The following is a 21828-nucleotide window of genomic DNA, read 5'->3' on the forward strand; positions in this document are numbered from 1 at the left end:
ACACACACACACACACACACACAGACTTTATAAAAACAACTGCAAGGCACGTAAGTAGGGCCAATTTGGGATGACGTAGATCGATGACGGACAGCATATTAACCCCTTCTCCCCCCCCCCCCTCAGTTTTTATTTCAAATTCGGGGTTTTTGGTATGACAAAAAATTCGACATGCCAAAATTTCTTGACGCAACTGCGTATTTGCGTAGAGTCAGCTACGCAGCCGACTACACATATTTTAATTTAATGATGCAATTAAAACACGATATACAAGCTAAACATAAAAAGTAAAGCTATTACAGCAGAAACGGTACGATTAGCTACCCATGCTAATTTCATTTTTTAGCAATCGACTGTGTATTAAAAAAATCCATTTCAACACTGTGTGCGACTATAACATTACATTTTATATCACCAATTGCAATAGACATAAAGCTCTGATATTTTTTCACTGATGATATATTATGCCCCAGGTCCGGGGAATAGCGGGGACTTTGACTTTCGGTCCAGCCAAGCCCTACCCACGGACCAGGGGGGGGGGGGGGCGTGGTTACCATTGACTGGTGCATTATTCATACATTTTAAGTTCAACGTGCTAATATAGTACTAGGTTAATTAACTCGAATGCTAACATTCAGTTATAAACTGTAACTTCGTGATTGTATACTTAGTTTTATCATAGCAAACATCGTAAATGCTTTCACTAGACTGGTATTCCATAGTGGTCCTAATTGGATCTAAGAAAGATGTAGCTAATCGGATTACTTGGTATTCATAACTGACCAATAGAGTGAATGAAGTCAAGGATGAATGACCATAATATTAACTTATGTTATATATTGAATACCACTCTTAGATTCAGAATCCTTCGGAAGACAGTGCTCCAGCCAGGACTTGAAAAAGGGCAGGGTGCGTAGGTCAGAAAGGGCACTTTTGATGCACATTGAATGAGCCTTAATGGGGCAATTGCAAGAGCCAATGTTTAATTCTATTTTGTATGTTATGTAACTACTATTAATAATAATAGTTTGTCATAAATACCTTAGTTGTTTTCTTTACTTTAGTGTCAAAATTATGTGTATTTAATTGTATTTGTATACTTTTTTTCTGAAAACAGACTCTGTCAAACAAAAGAGCATAGCAGGGTGTAGTTAAAAGGCAGTAGGGTGCTGAAAAGGGGCAGCTGGTGTAGTTAAAAGCAGCTGCGTACCGGAAAAGGGCAGCATGGGTGTAGTTAAAAGGCAGTAGGGTGCTGAAAAGGGGCAGCTGGTGTAGTTAAAAGCAGCTGCGTACCGGAAAAGGGCAGCATGGGTGTAGTAAAAAGGCAGCAGGGTACTCGAAAATGGCAGCTGGTGTAGTTAAAAGGCAGCAGGGTACTGAAAAGGGCAGCTGGGTGTACTTAAAAGGCAGCAGAGTACAAGAAGAGGGCAGCAAAGCTTAGTAAAAAGGCAGCAGGGTACTGGAAAAGGGCAGCAATGTGTTGTAAAAGGCAGCAGGGTACTGGAAAAGGGTAGCTGGGTGTAGTTAAAAGGCAGCAGGGAACTGGAAAAGGGCAGCAATGTGTTGTAAAAGGCAGCAGGGTACTGGAAAAGGGCAGCTGGGTGTAGTTAAAAGGCAGCAGGGTACGGGAAAAGGGCAGCAATGTGTTGTAAAAGGCAGCAGGGTACTGGAAAAGGGCAGCTGGGTGTAGTTAAAAGGCAGCAGGGTACTGGAAAAGGGCAGCTGGGTGTATGTAAAAGGCAGCAGGGTACTGGAAAAGGGCAGCTGAGTGTAGTTAAAAGGCAGCAGGGTACTGGAAAAGGGCAGCAATGTGTTGTAAAAGGCAGCAGGGTGTAGTAAAAAGGCAGCAGGGTACTGGAATAGGGCAGCAGGGTGTAGTTAAAAGGCAACAGGGTACTGGAAAAGGGCAGCATGGTGTAGTTAAAAGGCAGCAGGGTACTGGAAAAGGGCAGCAGGGTGTAGTAAAAAGGCAGCAGGGTACTGGAAGAGGGCAGAAGGGTGTAGTTAAAAGGCAGCAGGGTACTGGAAAAAGGCAGCTGGGTGTAGTTAAAAGGCAGCAGGGTACTGGAAAAGGGCAGCAATGTGTTGTAAAAGGCAGCAGGGTACTGGAAAAAGGCAGCTGGGTGTAGTTAAAAGGCAGCAGGGTACTGGAAAAGGGCAGCAATGTGTAGTAAAAAGGCAGCAGGATACTGGAAAAGGGCAGCTGAGTGTAGTAAAAAGGCAGCAGGATACTGGAAAAGGCCAGCTGGTGTAGTAAAAAGGCAGCATGGTATTAGAAAAGGCCAACTGTGTGTAGTAAAAGGCAGCATGGTGTAGTAAAAGGCAGCAGGGTGTAGTTAAAGGCAGCAGGGTACTGGAAAAAGGGTAGCTAGGTGTAGTAAAAGGCAGCACGGTGTAGTAAAAGGTAGCAGGGTCCTGGAAAAGGCAGCTAGGTGTAGTAAAAGGCAGCTGGGTGTAGTAAAAGGTAGCAGGGTACTGGAAAAAGGGCAGTTGGGTGTAGTAAAAAGGCAGCAGGGTACTGGAAAAGGGAAACTGGGTGTAGTAAAAAGGCAGCAGGATGTAGTAAAAAGGCAGCAGGGTACTGGAAAAGGGCAGCTGGGTGTAGTAAAAAGGCAGCAGGGTACTGGAAATGGAAACTGGGTGTAGTAAATAGGCATCAGGGTGTAGTAAAAAGGCAGCAGGGTACTGGAAAGGGGCAGCAGGATGTAGTAAAAAGGCAGCAGGGTACTGGAAAAGTGCAACAGGGTACTTTAAAAGGGCCCCGCCTTTATATTTTGGCCTAGCTTAGGCCCTAGAAGGGATGCATGCAGTTTCGACATTCTTTATGTTTAAATCAAAATTTAACCCTTTCCGTTGCATTTATATTTTCTTAAAAATTTGATGAAATAGGCCGACAGGATGTGCATCGCCATGTACATTGTATATTAATCATGTCTGCAATTGTATATTCAATTAATTACCAACAATCCGGCATATTGATACATTTACAACAGGTTTTCATTTTCTGGTGATTGATTGTTTCTATAAATAAGAAAAACGTGTGTTTTAATCCAAATCTTTATTTCGTGTCATACAGCGATAACGCACACCATTTTCTGCAAATCGAAACCATTTCCAAAGAATAAGAGGAACCAATTGAAATAAATTATTCATAAAAAAATCAATCATTTTAGCCTAGACTTGTCTAAAATCCATGAAAGTCTTGGGAATAATATACAGTTCTAACAGAACAGCAGCCGTATTCAGTAGACAACCTAGATTGAAACTGAGTGATTTGATTGGCCTTTATATTAAGCAGGCCAATACCAGTGTGTGTATACCACGTGATAAATTGCGTCATAAAAGCTACGTCGAAAGGCAATATTTTGATTTGAAAAAAGACTCAACACAAAGATAACTTCACTATTTCTTTACCATTTTAAATGAAACATAGCGCAGTCTACGCCGCTTACGGAGCCCTTACATTCGGTCTTTTACCAGAATTTGATTGCGAGTTTAGTTTCTTAAAACATATTGACAAACCTTTTTACAATACGGCCGTCTGACGGAGCACTGTCAAAACATTATTTTGGAAACAGGTTTGTCCAAGTGTTTGATGAAACTAATGACCTCATCAAATTTAGGAAATAGAATAAATGCGGGGCTCTTTAAGCGTCATAGACTGTTCTTTGTTTCATTTAAAATGGTGTTGTAAATGAAAAGTTATCTTTGATTTAAGTCTTCATTTTAAGCAAATTTTTGCCTTCCGACGTAGCATATATGACGTAATTTTTCACGTGGTATACACACACTGAATAGGCTGAATGGAATCACTGAGGCATGTCTAAGGAAAAGGATAAGGTCATTATGAATATTGGCCCTGAATAGAATAATATAGACAACGCAAATGATTCATTAGTTATCTTTTTTTTTATTGAATATACAACAAGATGGTGTAGCCGTGATATGTTTTATAAACTTCAAAATATGAACGATAACAAATTTACAAATTTAATGGAATTTGATCATGTAGACCGCATATATATGGAAAATAATTTCAAAAGCATTACAGCGATTTCATTCTTCTTCTTCTTCTTCTTCTTCTTCTTCTTCTTCTTCTTCTTCTTCTTCTTCTTCTTCTTCTTCTTCTTCTTCTTCTAGTAGTAGTAGTATTAGTAGTAGTAGTAGTAGTAGTAGTAGTAGTAGTAGTAGTAGTAGTAGTAGTAGTAGTAGTAGTAGTAGTAGTAGTAGTAGTAGTAGTAGTAGTAGCAGCAGCAGCAGCAGCAGCAGCAGCAGCAGCAGCAGCAGCAGCAGCTGCAGTAGTAGTAGTAGTAGTAGTAGTAGTAGTAGTAGTAGTAGTAGTAGTAGTAGTAGTAGTAGTAGTAGTAGTAGTAGTAGTAGTAGTAGTAGTAGCAGCAGCAGCAGCAGCAGCAGCAGCAGCAGCAATGAAGACGGTTCAATCAAAGGATAATGTTTCAAGTATTTTAAGCATATTGAATACCTAAAATACGATACGGGTCTCAAAGCACGTAACCCATCTACACTAAATTTGGCTTCATCATTCACTTAGATATCTTTACAAGATGTTATAAAACAATAAAACGTTCATGATACCGTAAGTTCAAATGGTATATTAATCTTTTAAAGAAATCTTCACTTATGGTCTGTGGAAATGAATTGAGAAGTTTCACTTGTGAAATCGAATTGTAAATCAAAGCCGAAATAAAATACATGTATTTCATTAACCTACAAATGAAAACTTTTGTCGGTTAACAAATCTATCCGTGAGCTAGCATTTATATTGAGCGATAATCTTGCACATCCGCGCAAAAGTTGTTGATTGTCTGAACTCGGAACGCAATTATTTTATTTGGAGTTCTATCTGAGTAAGTATAACATATGTATCTATTTATTTATATAGTTATGAAATGAAAATAGAAACAGAGCATGTCGAATATGAGTATCAATAACATATGCAAACATAAAACTAAATGTCGGATATGAATTGAAAGAAAAGGTTTTAAATATGTTTGTTATAATGGAATATTAAATGCCACCTAAGTGAATTTAATACAAAAGGAGACGTAAAAATAGTATATGATATTTTGACCGTGTTTTAAGTCCACTAATAACTACAATATATATGTTTATATACTAAAAGCTACAGTCAAACCAAAGCATGACCCAACACTGACCACCCCGGACTAAAACATGGAACACCAAATTGAACTTAAATCACCCCGGGGCGGTCCATGTTGGGTTCACTGATCCGGGATGTCATCCGTGTTGACACCGTGTTGGTTCGGGATTATCCGGGTCATTCCGGGACGGTCCGTGGCGCTACCGCGGAGGAACCGGGATAATCCATGTTGGCCCCCTGTTGGCTCCGTGTTGATCCGCGTTCGTCCGTTTTGATGACGTGTTGAGTCCGGGCTGGTCCGATGTTTTGAGACCGACGAAGGACCGTCGACTCAACTTCACTCCGGACCACCCCGGACCAAGATATCTCTTGGTCCAGGGTGTTCCGTGTAGAACCCGTGGTGGTCCGTGTTGGGTCCGGCTTTGGTGTGGCTGTAGCTTTAACAGGTGCAAGTTCTTGAATGAAAAGCGGAGTTGACTATTATATGTTAGAGAAACGCTAATATTCTTTATCGAAAGCTGAAGGATCCTTTCTCTAACCAGCATTCACTCCAAGTTGTTTTTCTACCGCTGTAAAATGAGGTTAATGAAAATTTTTCATTCAAATGTCATCAAAATTGGCTGAATGGGTAAGATCTGATATTGCATCTATGCATTTCTGGCATAGCTAAAAAATGTTACCGCACTGTTAAAATAGCGTTTTGTGCAAAATAATGATGGTGTTTGGTATGCCCTTTTCCTGCGCCTTTAGACTCCACCGTATAAACAATGAGATGGCTGAAGAAAAGAATATAAAACGCTGACACTCACGCTAACGAATAGTTTTGGGATAAACAGATTCTAGTAGCGTTTTTTTGCAAATAATGATATTAGTTTAAGCCTGTATATTGCGTGTACAGGACGCATTATTAAGAAGATGGTTGACGACAAGAAAGAAAACGTTGACGCCAATGCAATCGAACCGTTATGATAAAACGTCACCGTTCTCATGGCGTTGTTTGCAAAATATAATAATTCCTCTTTTTTATTTCCTATCCTTACTGGAGACATTAGAGTGATAAAATTGCTAGAGAAACATAATAAAACATTGGCATCACTGGCACCGGATTTCAAACCCAATCATTTTTTCTAAAAAATCAAAAAAATATCTTATAATTCCGAATTTTTCAATATTTTTTCACATTTTCGGTTTTATTATTTTTAGTTCGGAATTATAAGATTTTTTTGATATAAAAAAAAAATGATTGAGTTTAAAAATCAGCTGCCAGTGATTGGCATTTACGCTAACGTTCCAGTGCACATCGTTTAAATAACAGTGAGCACTAAGATTCGATTTAGTTTGTTTCTACCTTTTGTCCTTACAGTCGGCACAGAACAAGTAATGACTGAACAAAACGAGGAAACGGTTATCACCAACGCTAACGTATAGTAATGACGTCACCGTCTAAAAATAGTTGCGTGCAAATTTTAATATTGAAATGTCTATTTTTAGTCCTTACAAGCTGCAGCTCTCCGAAGATGGCTGAAGAAAACGAAGAAACCGTTGACGCGAACACTAACGTTCCTCTGTGGGTCAACGTCACTGTTCCGATAGCCTTGTGTGCGATGTTTATTTTCGTCCTCGTGTGGCTGTATAAGACAAAACGAGAGGTTTCCGTTGAAAAACTTGAACATTTGGTAAGTGAAGAACGAATATTTTATTTATTTGAATTAAAATCCCTATTATTCAGGTACTAAATAGCGTGTAAGAGGTAACGAAAACATTGATTAATATATAGACAGTCGGTATATTTGTTGTTTGTATGTAAGCTAGTTTGATGTGTGTGTAATGTAAGCTATTTTGATGTGTGTGTTATGTGAGCTATTTTGATTTATTATACCTCACGTGACCTGCCCATGTTAATTTCTCATATACCCATCATGGGCAATTTCTTACTGTCACATTGACAGTACCGTTTTGACCGGTTGACATTATTACTGTCACATAGCACGCGCGTCTAAAAATAGGCATGTGGGTTTTCCCAAGTCTGAGGTGGTAAGCGCTTAAAAAAATGTGTTGTAAATCTGGTACCTTCCGGTGTTTGCAATATTTCCAAATGACATTTGCAGAATAGTGTCAGCTAGTGTAAACAAACAATAATTACAGAATAAATTGATTAAACTTGAAAGTTGTGTAATGGTAAAAATCTTATATGATTATGAATATAAATGTAACTGTGTTCGGTATAATAAAATAAATATTGCATGGCTTCGCCTCGGGTAACAGTATTTCCCTCATGTTGACAATATGTACTGTCACACTGGAAGCCATGCAATATTTATATAGTGTGTGTTATGTGAGCTATTTTGATGTGTGTGTTATGTAAGCTATTTTGATGTTTGTTTTATGTAAGCCATTTTGATGTGTGTGTTATGTGAGTTATTTTAATGTGTGTGTGTTAGGTAAGAAATTTTGAAATGTGTGTTAGGTGAGCTATTTTGATGTGTGTGTGTTAGGTAAGCTATTTTAATGTGTGTGTTAGGTAAGAAATTTTGATGTGTGTGTTAGGTAAGCTATTTTGATGTGTGTGTGTGTGTTATGTAAGCTGTTTTGATGTGTGTGTGCGCGTGCGTGCGTGCGTGCGTGTTATGTAAGCTATTTTGATGTGTGTGTTATGTAAGCTTTTTTGATGTGTGTGTGTATGTGTGTGTGTGCGTGCGTGCGTGCGTGCGTGCGTGCGTGCGTGCGTGCGTGTGTGTGTTGTAAGCTATTTTGATGCGTGTGTTATGTAAGCTATTTTGATGTGTGTATTATGTAAGCTTTTTTATGTGTGTGTTATGTAAGATATTTTGATGCGTGTGTAATGTTAGCTATTTTGATGCGTGTGTTATGTAAGCTATTTTGATGTGTGTATTATGTAAGCTTTTTTATGTGTGTGTTATGTTAGCTATTTTGATGCGTGTGTTATGTTAGCTATTTGGATGCGTGTGTTATGTAAGATATTAAATATTTTGATGCGTGTGTTATGTAAGCTGTTTTGATGCGAGTGTGGTCTGTTTGCGGCGATTGTATTTGTGTTTATGGTGTTCATACGTTTTTGTATCTAGTTCATTGTCGATTGGCCCTTATCTTGTGCCTTATAAACATGTTGTTGTTTTTTCTCTCGACTACTTGGCTTGTCCCTGTAGTTTTCATTGTATTATTAAGACCACACACTAGCTTGACCGTTAATATAAACGTGTTTATATGTTATAGGTATTGGACGACTGGATTTGTCATAACAGTGTCGTTTCAGGATTTATCTCATTTTTTTTCTTTGGTGTATGCTGTTAGAACGCAGTAGGGCAGGAGAGTAAATTCAATGAAGCGCGCTAGCGCTGGTGGGTAATTTGCTCGCTTGAATTTTTAACTGCGTTCATACAGCATAAATGCAAGAAAAATGCGACCAAGACTTAAACGACACTGCAATGACAAACCCAGTTTTGTCTTCTAGATTTTAAATAATCATTCATTACGATAAAAAGATAGTAGTATCTTTTATGAGTATTTGTTCTTGAAATGAATCTGACAACATAGCTGTGTATTAAAGTGACTCTCTTATTCAAAATCAATACATACACATGTATGACAAACATCAAATTTGACTCATAAATCTTTAAGTACTTACTAAATAATGCATTTATTGAATATATTAATTACTGATAACAAGATTTTAACCGTGTATTTAATATCAGAAAGTGCACAAATATTAAATGATTGGTGAATGCTAAAAGATTTACTGTGGTCTACTCTAGCCTTATAAGGTAGAAATCCTGGGGTTTACACTTATTTCGTTTAAATTAAACTCGGTATCCTTCATAAGAACCATTGTTTTCGACATGTATTCATCTTTTTTAATATTAAAACAGTATTATTAATTGTGGTAAAACTTGTTTGGGAGTAATAGTGCATCTTTAAATAATAGCTGATTTTTGTAACGTCGTAAATCATTGGTTTAATTTCGTTGCGCTAATCGAATCGGAGCGCAATAGTAAAAAACAACAATGACATCCTTGCGTGTTATACAATATGAACTTCAAGTGTTATCTCTAAAAAGAACAAGGCAAATGTAAATATTCCGGAATGATGCGATAGAAAATACAGTGATAAGCTCAACCGCGACAAAAAAACGACTTCCTTGTAAAGAAACACCTGATTTACAAGAGTGGATCCAGGAATTGATGTTAGAGGGGGCGTTACTTAGGGTCGCAACATTTTGACGTGCGCCCCAGCCTCAGAACCGAAAGTATATGGTGTAAAGTGTTTGCATGGGGATTTTGGGGTAACTCCCTCAAGAAAATTTAACAATTTGTAGTCGGAAATGGTGCATTATGAGCGTATTTTATTACTGTTTTTTTCTCCCATATTGATATAAAAAGTAAGCTTGTACGACTGAAGAGGGGACGCGCGCCGGGTGAGCCCCCAATCCCCTCTGAAACCGCTAGTGGTTAAGACCCAACATACGAGAGACAATCAACGCGCCATTTTTATATATTTTCAGGCCGGTAAACTACCAATTCTTAGAAACCATCTTACGACGGAATGGGTATGTGAAGAAGAAGTCGCAGTTCAAGTCCAAGAAGAAAAACCAGCGATTACTACATTCGTTGAACCAGGAAAGGCCGGAGTTGCTCTGGACAAGGGAGGCAAAATTTCGGTGTCTAAAACCCTGGGAATGGAAATCTCCTTTGTTTCGGGGCATGACCATGCAGGTCAAATGACGTACACAAACGCAGGTTTTGATAATAATTGTGAAAGATTTTGCACTAAGTTGTAATGAAATTACGAGGATTTACTGGAGGTGTTTGCTTGGCGCTGTTGTTTAATAACTAACGTCCAGTATAGCGTTGTCTACAAACAACATGTTCAAATCACCTTCAAAATTTTAGACGTATTTTTTTACAAACAAACAGTTTGAAGTTTGACATTTGTTCTATATGATAAATCTATGTATTTCTTGTAAAATGTAAACGGAGCTAATATAAGCGAATGCTAGGGTTGTGTCAGGGTCGCTCATTTGTAAGCCTGGAATTTTATACATACACTATCTAGAACACTCTTAAGACTCAAACTGTTCAGCAGATACGAACGTTTGAGACTGAAGTTTCAGATATAATTTGGAGTGCTTCTATTGTATGTGTGTTAAAATAGTCGTACCATGAACCTTAATTATAAAAGAAATTAGTCTAGAATATACTATTGGATTTTTTTAAATAATTATATTGTGAGACATACAATTCATATCGATGCATGGTTAAACATCGAAAGGCAATTTGGATGTCAGGTTATCTCATTTTCTCTTTGACAAGTGTAAGATTGGGTACTCTAAAGCGGGTATAGCCCCACCACCTCCCAGTGAACTTATATATTCACTGAGCGTAAGATATCGTTGACCCAGACACATTTGTTTTAACGTTGATAGTTTACATCCATGAAGACTGTGTGTTGTCATGTGACGTTTGGTTTGTGGCGTTATGGCTTTGTCTTGTGACATTTTCGCGTTGTCTTGTGACGTTGTCATGCTGTTTTGTGGTATTGTCTTGTGGCGCTTTGGTGTTGTCTTGTGGCGTTTTGCGTGGTGGCGTTATCGCGTTGTCTTGTGACATTATCCTGTGGCGTTGTCTTGTGGCATTGTGTGTTTCTTCTTGAGTCATATGCCTTGTATTGCACGGCTTTAAACAAGAACATTGTTAACGGTTCAGATGCTGGGCGTCACCTTTTCATTGTATTGTTGGTAAAAATACTATGAGTATTTTCAGATTAAATAAGGTTTGAGAACCGAACTTATAAAGGAACGGCCAAATCCCTAATTGACACGAACAACATAATTATTGTGGTATTACAGTCGAAACCCGTTATGTCGAACTCGTCGGGAACGCGGGAAATACTTCGAGATAACAAACATTCGACATACAAACCAAAATACAATAAGTGTAGCATCAAACCCAACACATTCGAGACCGATTTTTGTTCTCGCTGATATTAAGAAACCCGTTATGTCAAAGTCGTCGGGACCACGGGAAATACTTCGAGATATCAAACATTCGACATAAACACCGAAATACAATAAGTGTATCATCAAACCCAACACAGTCGACTCCGAATTCTGTTATCGCTGATATTTAGTTATGTATTCTTAATCAGCAGCAAACAAAGCAATTTATTTGGACATGATACCATACTAAGTCGAGTTTCCAGACAATGGAATGGTGAACCTTTAATACCTATGTTACCTATATGGAATTAATTACCAGACATTGTTTTTATCACCATATGCCTTTGTACGTATTTTGTTATTTTAATATGGCTTCGCCGCGGACGTGACATCATTTTTCCAGGTCTCCGGTCAATTATCGTACATCTGTCAGCAGCCTGCGGGGAATTAGCTCCAGTTAGTGCTACATACAATAACATAACGTTACCTTACGAAACATAACATGTATTAAGCCTTACGTGATGCAGTATGGCAATGTAATAACAAGTATTCAAATATTTATGATGTTCAATTCATGAACATAATGTTTCCTCTTCATCATTAAAAGGATTACAGCCTCGTAAACACAAGAAGAGAATATATTGTTTCATATGGTTTCGTATCTCCACATGAACAGAATTGTATAAAAACACGCACTCATAAACTTTCAAACCATTAATTACATAGAAACCCATCAGCAAATTAATGAAACAAACATCGATAATTGTTGGATTGTCTTTAAAATAACAGTGTATCCATGATAATAACATGAGCGATAATACAAATTAAATGTTTGAATAATAGTCAAAATACTGAACAAAACATGTTTTCAATACTTTTGAACGAATATTGGATTGTCCGAATAAGTGTTTATAATACATCATACAAAAACAAAATCAATCTCATATTATCATAACACTATAATATTTGTGCAATAATACAAATTTACAGAACAATAGGGTAAATAGATTGAGGAAGAGTTGAATACAGCTGGTCCTAGTATCTATAACCGTTGTTGTAAGCTCCTCTACCATGGCGGGCTCCGTTACCATATCGGTTTCCTGATCCATTCGCATTGTCCCTAGAAAAAACAAAAACGTCCTTACAAAACAAACACGCATACTGAAGTAACAGTCGCTACAAACATACGCATAATGTAGTAACGGGCACTACCTTTCACAGAAGCAGTAACGGTCGCTACACAAACACGCATTTTTCAGTAACGAATGCTGCACAAAAAATTATAATGAAGTAACGGTCACTGTCCTTCACAGAAGCAGAAATGGTCGCTACATAAACACGCATTTGGCAGTAAAGGTCGCTCAAACACGCATTATGCAGTAACGATCGCTACACAAACACGCATTATGCAGTAACGGTCGCTACACAAACACGCATTATGCAGTAACGGTGGATACAGAAACACGTTCAATGCAGTAACGGTCACTATCCTTCACAGAAGTAGTAACGTCGCTACGCAAACACGTTAAATGCAGTAACGGTCACTTTCCTGCACAAAAGTAGTAACGGTCGCTACGCAAACACGTTAAATGCAGTAACGGTTGATACAGAAACACGTTAAATGCAGTAACGGTCATTATCATTCACAGAAGTAGTAACGGCGCTACGCAAACACGTTAAATGCAGTAACGGTCACTTTCCTGCACAGAAGTAGTAACGGCGCTACGCAAACACGTTAAATGCAGTAACGGCCACTTTCCTGCACAGAAGTAGTAACGGTCGCTACGCAAACACGTTAAATGCAGTAACGGTCACTTTCCTCCACAGAAGTAGTAACGGCGCTACGCAAACACGTCAAATGCAGTAACGGTCACTTTCCTACACATAAGTAGTAACGGCGCTACGCAAACACGTTAAATGCAGTAACGGTCACTTTCCTGCACAGAAGTAGTAACGGTCGCTACATTAACACGCATAATGTAGTACTGATCGTTAGACAAATTTGCGTAATGTTATAACGGTTCTTTACCATCACAGATTCAGTAAAGGTCACCGCACAAACACCCATAATGCAGTAACGGTCACAACCTTTTTCCAGATGCAGTGACGGCAATCAAAATTTATCAGACTTTTAAACTATACGACCAGCATAATTCATCAGACTTTCAAACATATGGTAAACATAATTTATCAGATTTTTAAACTATATGGCAAGCATAATTCATCAGACTTTGAAAGTATATGGTAGGCACAATTTATCAGCGTTAAAACTACATGGTAAGCATATTTTATTGGAGTTTTGGCTTTATAGCAAACATAGTTCGTTCCGGAATTTTATGAGAATGGCGACGGGAAAGGGAGAGGTATTCGAAAGGCCCATTCACTGGGAGTTGCTAAGGTTGGCTATACTTACGGATATGATGGCTTTCTGTACCCGTAACCAGCACCACTCTGAAAACGATATTCACACAATTATTAAAGTTTCAAATGTACAAATACAGTGTGTGTATACCACGTGATAAATTACGTCTCAAATGCTACGTCGAAAGGCAACATTTCGCTTCGAATGATGACTTAAAACAAAGAAAACTTTTCAATTTCTTCACAATTTTTAAATGAAACAACGGTCAGTCTATGCCCCTGAAAGAGTCCTGCCTTCGTTTTATGAACGGTGTTAGATAAGGTGATTAGTTTCCTTGAAGACTTCGACAAACCTCTTTCCAAAATAATGTTTTGACAGTGCTACATCAGGGGGCGGTTTTGTGAAAATGTTTGTTGAAGTGTTTTTAGAAACTAAACTCTCAATCAAACTCTGGTAAAAGACCGAAGGCAGGGCAATACTAGCGGCGTAAACTGCGCCATGTTTCATTTAATATAATGAATAATCAGTAAAGTTATCTTTATTTACTGGCTTAATCAAAATATTGTCTTCAAAAGTAGCATTTATGACGTAATTAATCACGTGGTATACACACACTGAGCAAGTATAAAGTATTAACATGTACCTGTTTTTCAAACATGTTAAATTGTAAATAACAGTGATTTTGTTTGTTTGTTTAATTTAAGTATATCTTATGACTTAAAAATACACTAATTATTCGCAAAAAACCATAATCGATATGCATAACATAATCCATGCATGTTTTTTACTACGTCTTTTGTGTGTCTATAATGTTTATGTTTTTATGCTTAAAGGTAAATAAACATTTTGATCCGTAGATAACAGCCATACGTAATAAGTTATAAAAAGAATACACATCACATGAGTAGTAATTGAAAACCATTCATCTATCATTAAATCGAGGGTAGGCTGAACCGACGCAATAAGATAATTTGTGGGCCATTAAGTAGAGCGTGCATATGAATATGTGATTAAAGCTGAATTTAAACTTCCTTTACATTTAAATTTGAGTTAAACTTCTAAAAATGAGTACCGAATATCAACGAATACAATAGGGAAGGGATCTCAAAGTGCGATCACTAATATGTTTGTCAACATCAGGATAAGGATAGACAAAACATCACGAACATGAATAGATACCTGAAAAGGATCTAAGTTTATGTATACAGGTAAAATAAGATTTATGATGAAATTTTATCGATAAAAATAGATTGATTATTTAACATCGGGCTACTTAAGTACGAACAAAATCTATTTCTATAAATAACTATTTCTATTCTATGAAATGTCTTCTTTCATGATAAACGGTTTAAGCCAATATTGATTCTTAATTTTGCAAACATTCATTTGGTAGAATTTTGTTTAAATCAAAATACAAGTATAGTATAAAGTTATCAACTTCGAATTGGGATATTACTAAAACCCGTACAGCCGTACCACCGTACCGTACTCTTGCTTATTTCAGGTTTAAAAAGCCTAGTTTAAGGAATGTTTGGCGTAATAATCCCCTTCTGTGCATCTCCTGCTAATCGCACTGGTGTCACAGTAGGGGCCAATTTCCTGTGTATTGTTTTATTCGCTCAGGGCCATTTAGGGTCCATTTTTATAATAAAACATCAGAGACTGCACAGCAGGATACTCTGATTGGAGATCTGATTAGCCAATTAGGCAATACGATTTAGATCAATTCACAGATGTTGTTAGAAGGCTTAAACTAGGCCTTTTAAATGTTTTAAAAACTTGTTGAATGTTAAATGGTCCTGTTAATGAAGCAATTTGTACATAATTACATTTGTTCACAAAAAACTATACTTCAAATTTGCAAAAATTAAAGACGAGAATTAATTTCTACTGTACAGTGGTACCGCGGCCCGTGTTTAGGCTTCCAAAACATACACAATCCCAAGATATGCTTTTGTATTAAAACCCAGTACCAGCGATAAAGTAGATGGCGGAAAACGATGTTGAGTTTGATCCTAATGCCGGTGTTCCTACGTGGGTGAACATTGTGGTACCGATAGTGACGGGTCTGCTGTTTGCCCTACTCCTACTGTTCTTGTATAGAACAAAACTAGAAGTTGACGTCGAGACGATTGAAGACTGGGTAAGTTTGAAATGACACATCGGAGGCGGTTCCAGGATTTGACTTGTGCCTCTCCCTCAGAACCTTAATTTATTTGGTTAACGTGTTGGTAGGGGGTAGGGGTTGGGGTTGGAGGGGGCACTCTCACAAGGAAACGTTAACAATTTTCTTTTGAAATAATACTTTTTTGCCATATTCTACTACTTTTTTGTTCTAAATAGAAATAAAAAGTAATTATGGACGAAATTAGAGGGGGCGCCGGTAGCACCCCTCTCCCAGTTTGGATTGGCTAGTGCACACGTATTAAATGTTACAGGAGAACAAATGACTTATGTTTGTCATAATTAAATAAAGCACTCATATATTATTTATACCATTACGTTTGGTAATAATCGTGTAGAGCAAAGGTTTTGGGTAAATTTTCCATTTAGTTATAAATTGACTTACATGGGAAAAGCTCAATTTCGCTTAACACCGTTATTTTATTAAATATGTATGTAAAAATCCTACATTGTCTGTTTTGCGATCTCAAAATACACATCTTCCAAATTCCATTGCATTATATTTAATATTTAAAGGGATAATACGTAAAAGACCTCGGTGTTAAAGAATGTGAAACAATATTATAATTTGATACACATCAGAATCATTTCGAACCAATCATAATCATGGATTCAATAACGGACAGACGGTCTTAAAAGATGAAATAAATCAGCAGTTAATATTTATAAGCAACTTTAAAGTGGTCTGAAATCTTACAGCAAAACGATAAAATGGTTTTCCTTGCCACATTGCCAATGGATACAGTACCTAAATATTTGCCACAGTCCCCAGATTATAATCAATGCTGGAACCATTAACAACTAACTATGAACAGGTTGATTTCCATTTTTTTACGGTGAAGATATGACTTCATCATATCCAAATGTCGATGCCTTTGACATGAAAGGAATTCCAGACTTCTCTTTATTATGAACATAATATTTATCAGCCTCAAAAGGTACGTTAATTGTTTTTAATGGCAGAAGAGTCTCTTGGCGCATTCATATTTATACCATCATGTGAAGTTCCATTATTGCTAAGTGGTTGACGTTTTATTTGAAGTTATGGTTACGGGCACAACATTGAGATAAGAGTTGTTTTACAAATACATCAAGGCAACTGAATACCCAAGAGTATTCGTAAAATTCAAATAAACATTCACTTAAAACCCGGTGGCTCGATACCGCTTGGCTCGATTTCCTCGTTGGCTCGAACTTGATGTTAAGGACCGAATTTCTTTTCACTTTTTGTAAGTATTCCCGCTTGGCTCGATATTCGCGAGCCTCGAAGTATTTTGGCAGGTGCCAGGGATATCGAGCCAACGGGTTTCGACTGTATTTAAAAAAAAATGTTTTACGGCACAAAGGCAATATATGCCCTCTAATGTTCAATCATTGACTAAGGTAACCCTCCGTTCTTTATTTATACGGTGATGACTGAAGAGCAAAATAGTTTGATGCAGTTCATCGTTTTATGTACAGTCCGAATCCCGTTGGCTCGAACACACATGGCTCGCATTCATCGTTGGCTCAAACATGCATGACTCTAATAAATCGTTGGCTCGAACTCGCTTGGCTCCAATTCATCGTTGGCTCGAACTCGATGTAAAGGACCGATTTCTATATGTTGAATGTAAACATTCCCGCTTGGCTCGAATTTTCCGAGGCTCGAGGTTTTTTCGCCTGTCCCGAGGAGTTCGAGCTAACGAGGTTCGACTGTACATGTAAAAAAGATCTGAACTACACCCAACCACACTTACACATCTTTTAGCTGGCTTCTCTCTATTTCTTCGTCCTTTTTTCTCAAACTATACGTCAGTATATCTTGCAGTGATTGGCAGGTCACTTTGACAGGTGCACGGCTTAGTTTTAAAGCTATTATGCAGTTTGGAAGGGGCTTACACTAAGTCGGTCAGAATTTATAAAGTAATTTCTTCGTGAATAAGAAACCAGGGTCACTAACGTATTCATGAAGAAATTACTTAATAAACTCTAACCTATACATCGCATTGCAACTGCTTTGTGCCACCTACCAGCTTCTTCCTTTAATAACATATGGCAGGGTGAGGAATCACGTGATTAACTTGTTTGTTTACGTCGGTTATTACCCATGGTTACCCACGGAGAACTTCTTTAAGTCACGTGATTCCTCACTCTGTATTTAGTGATACTCAAATATAACCACTGTTGTTTATATTATGATATATTGATGTTTGGGAGCTTAACTTTCAAGACCAAAAATTAATTCTAATTTGGTCGTTATTTTTTTATTGCTACCATTACAATTTATAACAGTTAACAAAGTGTGTTTGTTGTTGTTGCTGTTATGGTTTAAGGGTCACTAAACTAAACTTCAGTGTAAACTGAGTCACCGATAATTTTACGTCCAAGAAATCATGATATCTGGACTGTTCTGCATGGCCAACAAATTGCCCTTTGTAGATATCATAATAAAAAATAAGTAGCTTATATTTGCTTTCCAACAGGCAATACATTTCATATTGATCGGCAGTCCTGTGTCCACTGTGATAAAGAAAGGCTAGAAAATCGTGGCGTGTGGCCGTATTCAATAAGCAACTTAGAAGTCGTTACTCGAATGTCCTTGATGTCCATATTGGTTGGTCTTATTCTTGTGTCTTAAACAGGATTTGAGATCCTGGACTGGTATTCAATATTGGTCTTTATAGGATCTTAGAAAGATGTAGCTAATCGGATTATTTGTTATAATAAACTCACCAAAAGGATGAATGAAGTAAATGATGCATGACCATAGGATTAACTTAAGTTGAATATTGAATACAATCCCAGGGCTGGTATTCAATACTGGTTTTAATTGGATCCATGTACGGTGGAGCTAATCGGATAATTTTTTACCTATAACTGACCAATATAAGGAATGAAGTAAATGATGCATGGCCATAAGATTGACTTAAGTTGAATATTGAATACCCACAGGGCTGGAATTCAGTACTGGTCTTAATTGGATCTAAGAACGATGTAGCTAACCGGAGTATTTGTTATTCATAACTGACCAATAGAGTGAATGAAGTCAACTTCGTATTTTGAATACCACCCCAGAACTTATTTGTGCATGGTATATTTATGAAATAACCGATGTGCATAGCAGAATTACAAATTATTATCTGACAGTGTAAAATGAAGAGTTTTTGTTGTCACTTAGGTTAGAAATGTTAAGGGTGGCATTGAAAGCATGTTAGGACTTGCATTCGTTATTTTGAACTCTTATTTTTCATATTCTACTCTATGGACCGTCCCTTATAGATTGTAGCACATATATGAAAACCTCGTTTTAGCGCCGCACATGTACATTAGGGCCACACATATTAATGGTGTCTGGTATATAAAGAAATGCTTAATTCAATTAAATTGTCGTATACAAACCTCAAAATAGAGCTTTATTGAACAAATATTTTGACAACTTTTTTTTAAAAATGTCTCAATTTTGCCAATAGCGAATGAAATGTTAGTACAAATTGAATTATTTTAGCTCGGGACTTACAAAATTTTGGTGCTAATTGATAACTTTTACAGTAAATAAAAAAACCTTAGTTTCATCACAGTTTAAAACAAAGTCGCTGCAAACACGGTATATAATAATCTATAAGTCCCTTTAAGTATTCTGTTTTAATTAAGTGTTTCTGTTGCTTGGTTAGGTCGACCGAGTGCCTGTGCTCAACAAGTACCTAACTACAGATTGGATCGAAGAGGAAGATGAGGCAAATGAAGCTGGAACTAATGAACCTAGAAGGGGTCAAACGGATAATCGCTCGACCCATCAGAAAAATGGGAGAATGACCCCAGAAGAACAAAGAAAGTTCGCGAGATCAAATGGCGCGTTCCGGAAGTATGACTCCGTGTCAAGTGTTAAAACTAATGGCAATGTTTCTAATGTTTCAGGAAGTGTAGATTCCAGAAGCGCGTCTTTCCTTCATAGAGGTTATGGCGGCGGTTCGATTTGCTTTGAAAGTAATGTTTAGTGGTCGATCGAAGTACAGCGAAAGTGCTTATTGAAAGTACTAATTGAAAAGACATTCTAGCGCTCTACATTAAATTTTGATTAAAATTGTACACGATTTCTCATAAAATTGCAATAGAATGACATTTTTAACAGCGAAATGGACTAATATTGAAGGTGCTTATTAGTAATACACGGTAGCGCTTTACATGAAATTTTAATTTTAATTGTACACGTTTTCTCTTAAAATTCCAATAAACTAAGATTTTTAACCGAGAAAGTTGCTAATTAAGTAATAAAAAACATGACAGCGCTTTACATTAAATTTTGATTTAAATTGTACATGTTTCTCATAAAATTGTAATGAACATATTAAACAACTTATTTTTTTCTTTAATCACATGCTGCAGTCATTCGCTATACCATAAATTAATAGGCACTTACAACGAAGCTTTATGGGCTGTCACGAGTTAAGCGATGTTAAAGCATTCGTTTTCGTTCTTTATCTTAATATATACAAAACAAACAAATAGACGAATCAATGAATGGCAGATTTACGACAATTGTCACTATCCAAATAATTTCTTTTATAACTCGCTTGTTTGCTTTGGTCATATAAAAAGCATACACTAAATGAACAATGTACATCGCCGTAATGCAAAAGAGTCTCTGTGGTACACAGACATAATGTACACATTAATATTTCTTTAGGTTCAATTTTGAGAAAGACGGTAAACTTTAATATTTCTTTAGGTTCAATTGTAAGAAAGTGTGATACAAGTTTCCTTTCACTGATAAATTTTTAGTGATAAACCTTTAACATTTACTAAAATTGCGTCTATAAGAAGTATTAATTACTGATAATAAAATTGTAACCGTGTATTTAAAATCAGAAAACGCAAAAATATTAAATGATTGGTGGGTGCTAAAAAGTTGACAGTGATCAGCTGTCGTCTCATAAGTTAGAAATACCGTGTTTACTGTACCTATTTTCAAATTAAACATCGATAAACACTTCATAAGAACCATTGTTTTCGATATGTATTCATCCTTTTCGGTAAATTAAAACAATTGTATTAATTGTGGTACATCTTATTTGGGAATAATAGTGCAACTTTAAATTCATTGACAATAATACAATTAAAACAACAGGGACAAGCCCAGTAGCCAAACATTCAAATTTAAACCCCGTTTAGAGACACAAGGCAAGGGCTTAAAGGCCTAGTTTCAGGAATGTTTCGCATGACAATTCTCTGCTGTGCATCTTCTGCTAATTGCACCGATGTCACAGTAGGGGCCAATTTCCTGTGTATTTGTTTTTTTTATAGGCTCAGGGCCATTTTCTATTATAAAACCTCCAAAACTGCACAGCAGGACACTCAGATCAGAGATCTGATAATACAATTAGGCAATTAGATTAAGATAAATACACAGAGGTTGTGTACTATACACGATTTTTTTTCGGGGGGGGGGGGGTCACTTATAGAAGGATTAAACATGACCTTAAACATAAAATTAGACAAACAGAGCGCACTCGGATGAAAACAGCTTTCATGTCAATAAATGATAGGATTACCCTCTTGGAACTGTCACTGAACATCGAGCTCTCTTGAAAACGAGTGGTCTGGGGTTTAGACTATTGTTTATACGCATAACCTTATAAATAAATCACAATGCAATATACCGAAAGAAACAGATACATATTGTGAAATCACTTTTGTGTTTTGTTGCAAACAGGTTTAAATGTATGATATCAGATATCAAATGTCAATGTCGGGATTGGCTGCTGTAATTGTATGTTATTTTGACCGATAATTGCATGATATCAGAAATCAAATGTCAATGTCGGTGATTGGGCGCTGTAATTTTATGTTTATTTGACTGATAATTGTATGATATCAGATATCAAATGTCAATGTCGGTGATTGGCTGCTGTTAATTTATGTTATTTTGACCGATAATTGTATGATATCAGATACTAAAATTTCAATGTCGGAGATTGGTTGATGTTATTTTATGTTATTTTGACCGATAATTGTACGATATCAGATATCAAATGTCAATGTCGGTGATTGGCTGCTGTTATTTTATGTTATTTTGACCAATAATTGCATGTTAACAGAAATCAAATGTCAATGTCGGAGATTGGTGTTGTAATATGATGTTATTTTGATGAATAAATGGATGGTGTCAGATATCAGATGCCAATGTCAGAGAGTTGTAACTGTTAGTTAATGTTATTTTGACCAATAATT

General features: G+C 36.9%; 2 protein-coding genes and 1 long non-coding RNA gene across 3 annotated transcripts in view; 2 read left to right on the forward strand and 1 right to left on the reverse strand.

The window, feature by feature from the left end:
* The first annotated feature begins 4760 nt into the window (after positions 1-4760).
* On the forward strand, positions 4761-10334 carry LOC128239860 (uncharacterized). The gene is made up of 3 exons (XR_008261947.1): positions 4761-4865; positions 6611-6795; positions 9639-10334. It is a non-coding gene; the product is annotated as an uncharacterized LOC128239860 (long non-coding RNA).
* A 1358-nt stretch (positions 10335-11692) lies between these two features.
* LOC128240264 (zinc metalloproteinase-disintegrin-like acurhagin) overlaps positions 11693-21828 on the reverse strand; it is an 89512-nt gene continuing 79376 nt past the window's right edge. Inside the window, exons 19-20 of the mRNA XM_052956818.1 lie at positions 13486-13523; positions 11693-12192 (exon numbers count right to left, since the gene is read on the reverse strand). Coding sequence (XP_052812778.1) covers positions 12108-12192; positions 13486-13523 — 123 coding nt within the window. The 3' untranslated portion in view covers positions 11693-12107. The remainder of the gene's footprint in view (positions 12193-13485; positions 13524-21828) is intronic.
* On the forward strand, positions 14356-21793 carry LOC128240266 (uncharacterized). Its single transcript, XM_052956819.1, has 3 exons — positions 14356-14642; positions 15405-15577; positions 19272-21793. The coding sequence occupies exons 2-3, from the start codon at positions 15422-15424 to the stop codon at positions 19593-19595; spliced, it is 480 nt and encodes a 159-aa protein (XP_052812779.1). The 5' UTR covers positions 14356-14642; positions 15405-15421; the 3' UTR covers positions 19596-21793.

The sequence above is a fragment of the Mya arenaria genome, chromosome 7 (genome assembly GCF_026914265.1).
Source record: "Mya arenaria isolate MELC-2E11 chromosome 7, ASM2691426v1".
NCBI classification, from domain to species: domain Eukaryota; kingdom Metazoa; phylum Mollusca; class Bivalvia; order Myida; family Myidae; genus Mya; species Mya arenaria.